Below are 11721 nucleotides of genomic sequence, written 5' to 3'. Positions count from 1 at the left end.
GAGAAGGTTTTATCTCGCACCCCATCACCGCTCTGTGGGGTCCTGGTCCACGGGGCAGCTCTGGCCACGCCCCACGGTGGTGAAGTGGTGAGTGTGCCCGGGGGTGCGTGGGGTGGTGGGAACAGGCGGGTGGGGGGTGTGCGGTGCTGGGGTGGGTGACGGGAAGGCTGCGGGGGCTCAGAGCCGGGCGGCGGGTTGGTCGTAGACGTGGTGGGTGTTGTACCTCTGCACCGTCACCATATCCGGCTTGGTGAAGGAGCTGCTGCCGCAGGAATCCAAGCTGGGGAGGGGGAAGGGGGGGGTGAGGGACAAGGAGGGGGGCTCCGGGGTGCCAGGGCCACCCTCTGCGCCCATCCCTTCTGCTGGTGGGACACGGGGTGGCACTCACCCTCCAGAGATCATCATGGCCACCAGGCCAGCCAGCAGGATGGCAAAAAGGATGGAGAGGATGGTGGTGAGGGCGATCATGCCGGCGCTGTGCTTGCCGTCACTAGCGGGGATGTCTCCGAACGGGGTGGCTGGGGAGAGAGCAGGAGGAGAGGGAAGGGGATCCTGCAGCCCCGGGGCAGCCCCGGGACCGGGCCGTGCATGGCACAATCACTGCGTGCAACTGCAGTGTGCAAATGTGGTGTGCAAGCACAACGTGCAAGCCCCGAGTGCAAACGGGCTGAGGGAGCAGGGGGTGATGGCAGTGAGCAAACACAACCCTGCAAACACAACCTGCCATCGTACCCCAGCAGGACTCGCAGCAGTGCCCTGCCTCAGTTTCCCCAGCTGCTTGCTCAGTGTGCAGCCCCTCTCCATCCCCACTCCCAGGACCAGCCCGTGCCCCCCAACAACCCAGGAGCAGGACAAGCCCCCCAACAGTGGTACCTTTCTTTAGGGTGATGAGCTCTGACCACTGTGTCTCTTTCACTGGCTCAGAGCCATTGAAGGCAAGGAACTTCACCCTGGGACAGGAGGGGAGGTTGGCTTCAGTCTCCGAGCTGGGGGGGCTGCTGCAGACCCCCGAGGGGAGGGGGGTTACATCCCCATCATCTGGCTTACCTGTACGGCCCGGGGCCAGGCAGGGGACCATTGCAGGTGGGCACGTCCTTATCATGAGCACAGGAGGTATCACTGCCCACACGCAGCACCGTGATGTCCTGAGGATTCTTGGGGCAGGGGTAGTGATCTGTGGTGGTGCCGAGGGTCATGTAGGCATTGGTTCCGTTAAGGAAATTCTGGAAGGCTCTTTCGGGGCTTCCCGGCTCCAGGCTGTTGTTGAAGTTGGATACGGCTGCGGGGAGGGAGGATGGAGGTGAGGAGGGACTCCCAGGGGGTGTGGGGACCCCTAAGCACACCCCCCTGGTTGCACCCCACCTACCCTCGGGGGCAGCCACCACCAGCCAGATCCTGATGTTGATGTCGTTTTCCTGAAACTTGAAGGCACATCGGGGCTGCTCCAGGACAAAAGTGGTGGTGGTGGTCTGGCCCTCCAAGAACTTCTTGGCCAGTTCCGGGGTATAGGAGACCGTTTCTGCTGTGAGAAGCCAAAGGGAAGGTGCAGGGGAGGGTGTGGAACCCCCACCGCAGCCCCTGAGAGGCAGCTCCATGCTGCTGCAGCGGGATCAGGGTCTCAGTGTGGGGATGGGGACAGAAAGGAGCTGACCCCGGGGCTCCCGGCTGTGAGACCCCTTCTCCTCTTTCCCCTCCCCACCCTCATTCTGGGCTCAGATACAAGGCATTTCATGAAAAAGAGGAAGCAAAGACACCCCCCTCCCTCCCCCCGTGCCACCACCCGTGCAAGGACACCCCCCCCCCCCAGTCCCCAGAGGATGTTGTGCCAGCAGAGCCGGGTAGGTGACACCAGGGGTGACACTCAGAAAAGTGGGGCCATCAGCTGTCCTGCACCCTCAGGCTCTGGGGGGGTGTCCACAAGCAGGGGACAGCCACAACCCAGCCCGAGTTGGCTTTTGGACTCACGGAACCCGTGGGCTGTCGCCAGGAGCAGAAGGAGCAGCGGGACCATTGTGAGGGAGCTGGAATGCCGAAGGCGGGAATGAGGGCAGCCGGGCTGGGTGTCCCCATGGGACCTACCTGCGGCCACCATCCGCCCACATTCCTGCGCCACCACGGCCCGTGGCACGACAGGTTGGGCTCGTTTTTTTAAGTTTTTTTATTTTTTTTCCCCCCCAGGGAACATCTGCAACGCCCTGGCGCCCACTGGCGAGGCGGGCTGAGAACTGCCACGCTTGTGGCATGGGTGGGTGACAGCCCTCACCCAGGCAATGGGGCAGAGAGTGACCCCCCCCCCCAGGGTGATGCTCCCCCTGGACACCACCAAGTGCCAGCATGTGCCCCCCCCCATGTGGCACCAAGTGCCACCAAGCTGAGGTCCCAGGTGATTTCTGGGGGTCCTGGTGCCCCCATGCTCAGCTCCAGCTCTGTGTGCCCCACAGTGAGGGGGTCTGGTGACACCAAGAAGGGTGGAGTGGGGACATCACCCCACGGCCAGGCAAGGAGGAGGCAGAGGAAGATGTACGGGGAGAGTTTACTCAGCAGGACATGGAGCTGGAGGTCTGGGGGGCAAAGAAACCCAGCCCTGGGGGGCTGTGCCCGCAGCCGGGGGGCAGAGCCTGGGGCAGAACCGGGGGGATGTGGTGGGTCCTGTAGGACCTGCGGGTGAAGCTCCCCGAATCCCGGTGGCACAGGGACCCCCACGCCTTGGCACTGCAGGGAGAGACAGCAACAGAGGTGTCAAGTGAGGCCTGCAGGGTGCTGCCAGCCCCCCCGCACCCACCACCAAAGAATACAAGTCTTTTCATGTCTTAAAACCATCTCATTTTGCTGGTGGGGCTGGGGAGGGAGTGTTCTCCTGGGGCTCACATGGATGCAGCCCCCCTGGTGCAGCCCTCACCCTCCCCAGCCCCTGCCCCATTCCCCCCCCCCCCCCTCCTGAGGGTGGGACCCCATACCCCAGGGTGCTGAGCACGGCAGCAGCCAGCACGGTCCCCAAGCTGACAAGGATGGAGGTGATGACAACCACGTCACTGCCATGGCACACGGTGTTGATGGCACTCAGGCTGCTGGCTGGAAGGAGGTGGGGTACAGGGGCATCACGGGATGAGGAATGTGGGGGGGCACAGTGGAAAAGAAAGGGATAGGAAAGTCAGAGGGATTGGGAATCACTGCTCCCCTCCACGTATTGGGGTGAGAACATAGGATGAGGATGCCAGCACCCTAACCAGGCAGAGTCCTGGGAAGGGGACACAGCAGTGCCACCAGTACCTCTCCGTAAGAGGATGGGGTCTGACCACCTCGTCTCTGCTTTGGGGCCACGGCAGCCCATCACCAGGAACTTCACCCTGTGGGATGGGTGACACCAGCAGTGACACTGGGGTGGGGGGAAAATGAACACACCTGGGGTGGAGAATTCCCCCAGCCGGGACCTGAGGGAGGGAATCCATCCCATCGACCTCACCTGTAGGGCCCTGGGGAGGGCAGGGGTCCATTGCAGGGGTCCTGACCCCTACACGCCGTGTCACCCCCCACCCGCAGCACCTCCAGGTTCGGTGCCGAGCAGGCGTACGCGGCCGCCGCCGTCTCCAGCGTCATGTAGGAGCGGGCGGTGGGGAGATGCTCATAGGGGGGCACCTCAGCCCGGGACAGGGGGTTTCTGAAAGCGGCTGAGACTGCAGGGAACAGATAGGGAGGGGGGGTGGGTGTGTGAGGGTCCCCTCGCCACGCCAGGGACCGTGTGCCGGGGTGAGGGGTTTGGGGGGGGGACGGGACTCACCGTTGGCGAAGGCGACCACCACCCAGACGGTGTCGGAGGCGCTGGCGTGCCGGTCGAAGACGCACTGGGGACTCTCCAGCGCGAAGGTGGTGGCCGTGACCTTCCCCAGCAGTGCCGCGGGGGGCAAGCGGGGCACGTAGGGCAGCAAGGCTGAGGGGGGGGGAGTGTGGGGGGTGAGCAGGGGGGTTTCATGCTCTGCAGGCATGCCATCTGCAAGGAGGTGGCATCGATGTGGGGACCCCCCCTCAGATATAGCCGGCCTGATGCCACCTCCCCCCCGCCTCAAGACCCTCGGGGGCAAGCAGGACCCGCAGGGCAGCAGGGCTGAGGGGGGGTGGGGGGTGAGCAGGGAGGTTTCATGCTCTGCAAGCCCCTGCCCTCAGCCTTGCATTGGTGCCAGCTGCAAGGGGGTGGCATCAATGTGGGACCCCTCCAACTATATCCGGCCTGATGCCCCCCACCCCACCTCCCCGGCACAAAGACCCGCGGGGGGCAAGCGGGGCACATAGGGCAACAGGGCTGGGGCGCTGAGGGTGGGGGGTGAGCAGGGGGGTTTCATGCTCTGCAAGCCCCTGCCTTCAGCCCCACATTGGTGCCAGCTGCAGGGGGGTGGCACCGATGTGGGGACCCCCTACCCAGCTATATCCGGCCTAATCCCCGCCCCCCCCGGCACGAAGCCCCGCAGCCCCTCCGAGCCCCTCATTTCCCCCGACAGTCACCCAGACTCGTAGGGGGCAAGCGGGACACGTAGGGCAGAAGGGCTGGGGGGGGTGGGAGGTGAGCAGGGGGGTTTCATGCTCTGCAAGCACCTGACCTCAGCCCTGCATTGGTGCCAGCAGCAGGGGACCCCCCCAGCTACCACCACCCCCCCCCCCGGCACAAAGCCCCACGGGGAAATTGCCTCGCAGCCCCCCCGAGCCCCTCATTCCCCCGCCAGTCACCCAGCCCCGTGGCTGTGCCCATCCCCGCCAGTGCCAGCAGCACCCGTGGCAGCTCCATGGTGTTGTCCCGGGGGGGCTGGAGCTGCTGCTCTGCTCCACTCGCCCCGTCCCACTGCTGAGGGGACGAACTGTCCTCTGAGACCCCAGCAGGGGGACCGCCTGTCCAGGACCCTCCCAGCCCCACATTCCTGCACTGGCTCTGCCGGCCCGGCAAGACCCCGAGGGGAAAGGGTTTGGGTTGCAGCTCCCGAGTCACCCCCCTGGTCCCAAATTCCCCCCAGGGAGCCATCCTGCTGGATTCCAGAGCCAAAGTGCTGTGAGGATGCGGGGTACAAGCCTGTGATGTGCAAGGGGAAACTGAGGCACAGAAGAAAAAGGGTTGCCAGGAGTCAAGAGGTTTTGTGGGGGTGATGGGGAGAGCTGGGCGAGTGGTCCTGCACCCCCATTTGCCCCACCAGGACCTGACTCCTCCTGGGTTCCCCCTGCCCACCCAGCACCTAGGGTGAGCAGAGGGCTGGCACCCAGCTGGCCTTGGGTGCAGCCAGCTGTGCCCTGAGGGTGCAGAAGCACCCTGGAGCCATCACACCCAAAACTCACCCAAAACCTGAAGTGTTCCAGCAGAACAGTCCCACCCAGTGCCAGGGTGTGGAAGCAATGAAACTTGAGGCCCACCCCACCTTGACACTTTCCCACCCTTCCTTCCCCCTCACTGGTGGTTGGGGGGGGGGGGGGATGGTTCCTGTCCCACCTCCCTGGGGAGAGGGACCCTGGGGATGGGAGCTGCCCCCTCAACTTGGGACCCCCCAAGCTGCTCCCCATGCAGAGGGCTTGACAGCTTTTCCTCCTCTGTTTGCCAAGGGCTGTGGCTGCCTGCTCTGGTGTGGGTGCTGATCCCTCCCCCCCCCCCCCCCCCGATTCCTGAAGGGGCTGGGACCACACCTCCAGATTAAGTGGAAATGGGGCAGTGGAAGATTACAGAGCCCAGCTCCGAGGGGATGGATCAACAGGAGCAGCAGCTGCTGCCTCCATCCCTCCACCTTCCTCCAACCCAGCAACACCAGCCCTGGGGGGGTGCAGAAGCCATGGGGAAGGGGTGGGGGGGACAGGCCAGCCCCCCCATGTCCCCAGCAGGGTGCCAGCAGTGGGCAGAGGGGGGCAGGTGACGCAGAGGGGACACTGAGTCACAGTTTCAGCTGCTGGTAGCAGCTACCAGCATACCTGAGAGGTCAAGGCTTGGCTGAGAAGAACCATCCTGCTGCAAACAAGCCAGCAGCACAGAGGGGGGGAGAAACCCCCACCGTAGGGGGGGTTCATCAGGGCCAGGGGGACCTGAGGCTGTGGGTCAGACCTGTCTGGTAGCATTAGAAGCACTTATTTGGGGCTCTGTCCCCTCCCAGCTCCACAGCATGGCTGCCATGCCTTCCCAGGCAGGGGAACCTTCAGCTTCACAGCATCCCCCTGCCCAGCACTGCTGTTTTCCACCCCTCTGCTGTTTTCCACCCCTCTGCTGCATGCATAGCCCCTTGCTGAGGTGGCAAGGATTTTTCCAGATGCCTCATGTCCTCGTGGGCAGAGGACATGACAGCCAGAGATAAACCACTAAGCCCCATCCAGCTCACACCAAGGTGCCCCAGCCCTGGACCAGCCCAGATGTGAGGAGGCTCCAGCTGATTCACCCCCCAGCAGCATCTATCAGAGATGCTTTGGGCCCACCCTCAGCAGGAAATTCTGGCTTTGTGCAGGGTTGGGTGAACCCAGGTGACTTCTCGCTTCAGTTGACTGTTTGGATTGCTGAGAGAACATAATCTGGGGATAGAAATCTGAGATTTCAAACTCGAAACTCGTCCCTTTCGCAAGCAGGGTGGGAGAGGAGCAGGCACAGCCAATTTCTGAAGAGCTCAGCAACACAGCCACATCCCAGCTGCTCCCAGGGAGTGCCCAGACACAGCAGCATCCCCAGATTTGGCTGGGGGTTTGAGGGGTATTCACCCTGGAGGCTGCAGAAAAGGGTAAGCAGGAGGCTGCAGGCACAAGATGGACACAGAGGAAAGCTTTACAGCTCCAAAAAACCTTTTTATTTTTATATTGGTGTGACAGAAACTTGCCCCTGTTTGCTGCTCCAGGACATTTTAGTCCCAAGAGGACACTGAGACAAAACAGCCACATCCCAGATCTCCCAGGAAGCAAAATGCACCAGTGCCCCTGGGGTGCTGAAAGGACCTGATGTGGGCCCAGAAACAGCTCTCAGAAAGGCTTCAGCCACCAAGTGGGGAGAAGCCCAAGGATAACACAGAGCAAAGCCACCAGGATTGGGACAAAAACGTTTCATAGGGTGCTGGAACTCCTGACAGGCAGAGCTCACCCTGCAGGAAGATGCTCCTGCCCCAAAATCACCTCTGTTTTCAGCTCTGCATGGCTGCCACCAGCACCCAGCTGAGAGCAGAGGGGAGAGGATGGTGGCTGTCACCGCCTGGTGGCACCAGCAGCACAAAGCAGTGGAACAGCCTCCTGCTCCTCCTCCTCCTGCCTATGGAGGCTTCACTGGCACCAAACTGCTGCCCCAAACCTGGGAGAGAGGGAGAAAAAGGGCAAGTCCTGCCAGAAGGGCTTGAAGATGAGAGGCACAGGGATGGCAGCTTGCACCAACAGCAAGGAGCTGCAACCTCCCCCAGGATGGACACTCCTGGGTCACCTCTGCTGTCACCTGTGTCACCACCAGGCTCTGTGGGGTGAAGCTCTGCCAGCTGCCAACCCCTGCAGAGCCTCGTGTCCCTCCAACAGAGCTGACCTGTCCCTCATCTGTCCCAGGACCACTGTCCCAGCTGTGGCCATCAACACAAGCAGAGTTTCTACAAAAATAGCCTTCTCTCCCCCCTCCAAAAAAAAAGAAAAAAGACTGCTGAGAGCAGGCAGGGCTCTGCAGACCAGTGTTATTGCTCAGTGTGATGGGTCAGACACAGGAACTTAAGGCAATAGGAGTTAAGTGCACTCGGTGGGCCCCACCTCAGCTCTCATTGTCCCCCCAAGCAGTCCTCGGTGACACCTTGTGCTGACAGCTCTGCCAGGACATTGTCCAGATAGCTGGGGTCAGGGTAGCCATGGCCACTCAGGTTTGTGTCCTTTTCTGTCTTGTGGTGGATCTCATTCCACACCACAGTGTTGGTCTCCCCAGTGGTGATGGAGGTGCCCACGGTGAAAATCAAACGTCTCCTCCAGGCCACCCTCAGGAGCTCCAGAACCTAGGAGTGGGAAAGAGGAAAAACAGAGAAGTCAAGAAAACAGCTGGCCAAATGTTTAAAAGCCTCCATCTCTGCTGGAGGAGGAGGAAACCAAAGATCCCAGCATCAGAAGGTATCTCCCTCACATCCCAGTCACCTGGTGGTGCCCCCGATGGGAAGGACCCTTCCCTACACACACTGGTCTTCCAGGAGTTGAAAAAAAAACAAAAACCAGAGGAAAAGGGGATGGGAAAAGCAAGCAGCTCAGCAGTTCTCAGTACCACAGCCCAAGCCAAGCCAGATCAGACAGGATTTTGTTTAGTAAGGGGGTGAAAAGCAGAACAAGTTCTCAGAATCCAAGCTGTGAAGGAGCAGTGACGTTCACTCTGATCACAGGCAGGGTGGTTATAAATATGTGTGAGGAACAAACAGCATGGGCAGGCCCCAAGAATAGCTGGTTAGCATCATGGGGACAGCTCCTAAAAGTGACCCTGTTGTGCTGAGCCACCAGCACCAGGCCTGTCATGGTTTAGGAGTTTGGGTGAACCAAAAACCAGAGGACAGAATTTTACCCTATTACCCCCCTTCCCTTTTCCATCCTCCCAAGGGAAGATAAAAGGGGAAGAAAAGTTGGAAATTAAAACAGACACAGGATTCCTGGGACAGGAGAAGGGCAGTGAGAGATGGGATAAGGAACCAATATTGAGATTAGGCAGGAAATGAGAAGGAAATATTGACCCTTCTGTGCTCCATCCCTCTCCAAGTCTGAAACCCTTCCTTCTTTTGTTCCTCCCACTCAAATTATGACAGGGCCAAGAGACACCCTGAGCAGGGTCACCCTCCCAGGGTGTGACACTTTACCTTTCTGCCCTTCTCATTGTCTGGCAGGTAACAATAGCGAGGAAAGCCTCTTGCTGTGTATGGCATTCCAGGGTTGGGGTGCTCAGGACCCTGCAACAGATAAAGACTCATTTGGCATGGACATTTCTACCTTCATAGGAACTGGATAATCCCTCAAGCAGCAGGATTTGACACAGGCTCATTTTCTAATCAGCTCTTCCATGTAAAAGAGGCAAGGGGTGATGAGGATGAGGAGTCTGACTGTAGCCTCATACTCATGTAGGACATGCAAGTGTTACCCTTATCTTGATGATCTTAAAGGTCTTTTCCAACCCAAATGATTCAAGGATTACAGGGCCTCCAAGAGCCAACTCATTCTGGGATAGAAAGTCAGATCTTCAGATTAATTCTGATGAAAGAGGACCCCAAGCCAGCTTCTTCCATGTGGTCTGCTGGCACCCTAAAGACACCACCCAGTTCAAATCTCACTGCAACCACTGAAACCCCAGACATGGGCTGGGAAACCAGACATTGGGATCTCTCCCCCCTTCTGAGCATGGGCTGAGCATCCTCTCTGCTTCACCCCAACATTAGTCCTTAATGTGGGTAGAAAGCTGTTGTAGACTCTTGAGGCCACTTCCAGAGGGGTAAAAGATCTTTCATAGAGGAGACCCAAGTCACTTGGATACCAAAGAGCAGCTCCTAAGCACCTGGAGCTGCTCTGTGGTGGGCTGGGCTGGATCCCTCCCTTTTCTGGGAGACCCTCCCAGGTTGTGCTCCCTGGCAGCATGTTGTGGACTCACCTGGATGCCACTGCTGATGTGATACACAATCTGGATTGTCCCACAGTCCCTGTGCCCAGGGAGGGACTGGGGGGAAGTGGAGACCTCCATCTTCCCTTTGGGCTGAGTACCTGTCTTCTCCCCATAGATGGTTTTACAACAGGGACACTGCAAGCTCCCATCCTGTGAGGAATGAGAAAGAGGAATCAGAGCTCCAGAGCCCAGCCTGGGGCACAGAGATGGGAGGGATGGGTTATCCTGGTACCTTGTTCCCATTGGAATACATGGCCAGCACACAGAGCTTGTGGAAGGAATGCTGGCACTTGGTCAGACGACTGATGGACTCTGCCCTGACTGTGCTGCTCTTGTACATGTCACTGTAACCTGAGGGGCAGGACAGCTTCTCCATGCAGATCATACAGTCCTAGAATCCAAGAGAAAAAGGACAGAATCATCAGACAGTGTGAGCACAGCCTGACTGGGATGGCTGAGCCACCAGGGAAGCAACCAAGGAGATGATTTGCCTTCAACTTTAATCCTTCCCTTGGAGGTCTAAGGGCACAGAGACATCTTCCCTTATCTGGCTGGGATAACCCCACTCCCCCACCTCCTGGACAGCACAAGAAGACAGCTGCAGAGCTGCCCCAAGTCCAAGTGAGGACTGTGGATGTGTCCTGCTCCCCTGCAGAGAGCTCCAGTGCAGGGTTTTGATCTCTGGGAGCACCAAGACCAAAGCCCAACTCCACCCCAGCTCCAAGGGGAATGAGGAGGCATTGCCTGGCTGAGCTGTTCAACCCACAGCACACTTTGTTATGGGCCTCTGATGAGGAGAAATGACCATGTGTGGGCTTTAGGCAGTGCTGAGACCTCTCCAGGGGGTGGCAATGGTGGCAGCCTCTGCCACACAGGATGCCCAGGGGTGGATGGTCCTTCTCAGGCATCATCATGGTTTTTGTGGGCCACTGGGCAAGCTGGAGTGGCCTCAGCATGCTCTCACCTCGTTGTCAGGAGTGCCCTTCACCTCTTCCAGGTATTTATTCAGCACTGCTTCTGGCTCTGTTGGTGTTGCTGCACAAAGAGAGAGATGAGAAAAAGAGAGGAGAAGAAATCAGACACCCCCTGAGATCCAAAAGGCAGGTACAGGGTGAGCTGGAGAGAGGAGAGACAAGCAAGTCACTGGCCAGAATGCCAAGGAGAAAGGTTTGGGTTAAAGGGAGAGAAGAGGTTGCTCCAACTGATCCCTAGAAATGCTTTGCTATCAGATTAGGACCATGAACACCACAGATCCAACCCAGGGATGGTCTCAGTGGGGGAGAAAATTGCACCATCTGTGTTGCCAAAGGAGAAAAGGCAATTCCTCCATCAGCCCAGCAGGTACCTGACAAGGAGACCCAGTAACACCCCAACCTTCAGGCCCTGTTTCAAGTATGGCAGAATGAGCCCCACCTCCTTGACATGAAGCAGTGGTTGAAATTCTATCCAGAATCCCCATCCTATCCAATTCCACATCCTCCTATCCAGCAAGACACAGTGCAAGGCATGGAGTGTAGAAAAATCCATGTTCTCAGCTGGATACAGAGCAGCCCCAAGCATCAGAGCTGTGGCTGAACCTGCACAACCCCCACCTCCAGCTCACCCCATCCATCCTGCTGCTTGCAAGGAAGACAGAAAATTCCCAAGTGTTGCCACAAGGTTGGAAAGCACTGTGCATCAAGAGAAAATCCCACTGGAACCAGTATCAAGCTCTTCCATCACCCCAAAAGGCAGTCTCTGGCACCAGGAGGGGAGGGGTGGGTGCTGGTTTGTGGATCCTGCACCATGTAGGAGCCTCTTGTCCCTGTGCACACCAGCTCTGCAAGCTGCCAGGGCTTTGGGGACACCTTGACAGAGAACAGAAAGTCACCCTGCAGCACAGAGAGCTGGGTGAGGAGCTGCCTTTTCCCTGCAGACAAATTAGCTCAGGGAAATAGAAGAGAGAGAGAGAGAACAGAGGTGGGAAATCATTTAGCTAAGGAAGACTGATGAACTGGGAGCTGGACTCTGAAGAGAGTCATTAAGATGAGTTATTTTCAGATGGGGATTCCTGGCCACCCTGAAACACCCCATTTCTGGCAGTGGCAGCAGGTGGAAGGGATGACTGAGCACAGAGAGCAAGAAGAGGA

The 11721-nt window shown here is 58.8% G+C and overlaps 3 protein-coding genes across 6 annotated transcripts in view; all 3 read right to left on the bottom strand.

The window, feature by feature from the left end:
- Positions 1 to 2131, bottom strand: UPK3BL2 (uroplakin 3B like 2). 3 transcript variants are annotated; one of them, XM_030462487.1, is made up of 6 exons: positions 1966 to 2131; positions 1367 to 1522; positions 1048 to 1279; positions 874 to 950; positions 389 to 518; positions 1 to 280 (listed from the first exon to the last, which is right to left on the bottom strand). In XM_030462487.1, the coding sequence occupies exons 1-6, from the start codon at positions 2090 to 2092 to the stop codon at positions 178 to 180; spliced, it is 825 nt and encodes a 274-aa protein (XP_030318347.1). In that variant the 5' UTR covers positions 2093 to 2131; the 3' UTR covers positions 1 to 177. The 3 variants fall into 3 exon arrangements, with proteins under 3 accessions (XP_030318347.1, XP_030318348.1, XP_030318349.1); XM_030462488.1 differs by having other exon boundaries at positions 1367 to 1519; XM_030462489.1 differs by having other exon boundaries at positions 1367 to 1415; positions 1966 to 2113.
- A 406-nt stretch (positions 2132 to 2537) lies between these two features.
- Positions 2538 to 4777, bottom strand: LOC115599390 (uroplakin-3b-like). The gene is made up of 6 exons (XM_030462680.1): positions 4720 to 4777; positions 3779 to 3928; positions 3464 to 3674; positions 3271 to 3347; positions 2958 to 3072; positions 2538 to 2712 (listed from the first exon to the last, which is right to left on the bottom strand). The coding sequence occupies exons 1-6, from the start codon at positions 4775 to 4777 to the stop codon at positions 2538 to 2540; spliced, it is 786 nt and encodes a 261-aa protein (XP_030318540.1).
- Positions 4778 to 7658: 2881 nt separating this feature from the next.
- DTX2 (deltex E3 ubiquitin ligase 2) overlaps positions 7659 to 11721 on the bottom strand; it is a 30710-nt gene continuing 26647 nt past the window's right edge. For both annotated transcript variants that reach the window (XM_030462458.1, XM_030462459.1), the window contains 5 exons: positions 10557 to 10627; positions 9825 to 9983; positions 9581 to 9742; positions 8799 to 8888; positions 7659 to 7958 (listed from right to left, as the gene is read on the bottom strand). In XM_030462458.1, coding sequence (XP_030318318.1) covers positions 7731 to 7958; positions 8799 to 8888; positions 9581 to 9742; positions 9825 to 9983; positions 10557 to 10627 — 710 coding nt within the window. In that variant the 3' untranslated portion in view covers positions 7659 to 7730. The remainder of the gene's footprint in view (positions 7959 to 8798; positions 8889 to 9580; positions 9743 to 9824; positions 9984 to 10556; positions 10628 to 11721) is intronic.

The sequence above is a fragment of the Calypte anna genome, chromosome 19 (genome assembly GCF_003957555.1).
Source record: "Calypte anna isolate BGI_N300 chromosome 19, bCalAnn1_v1.p, whole genome shotgun sequence".
In the NCBI taxonomy this organism is placed as follows: Eukaryota; Metazoa; Chordata; class Aves; order Apodiformes; family Trochilidae; genus Calypte; species Calypte anna.
This window is presented reverse-complemented; position numbering and strand designations above follow the sequence as displayed.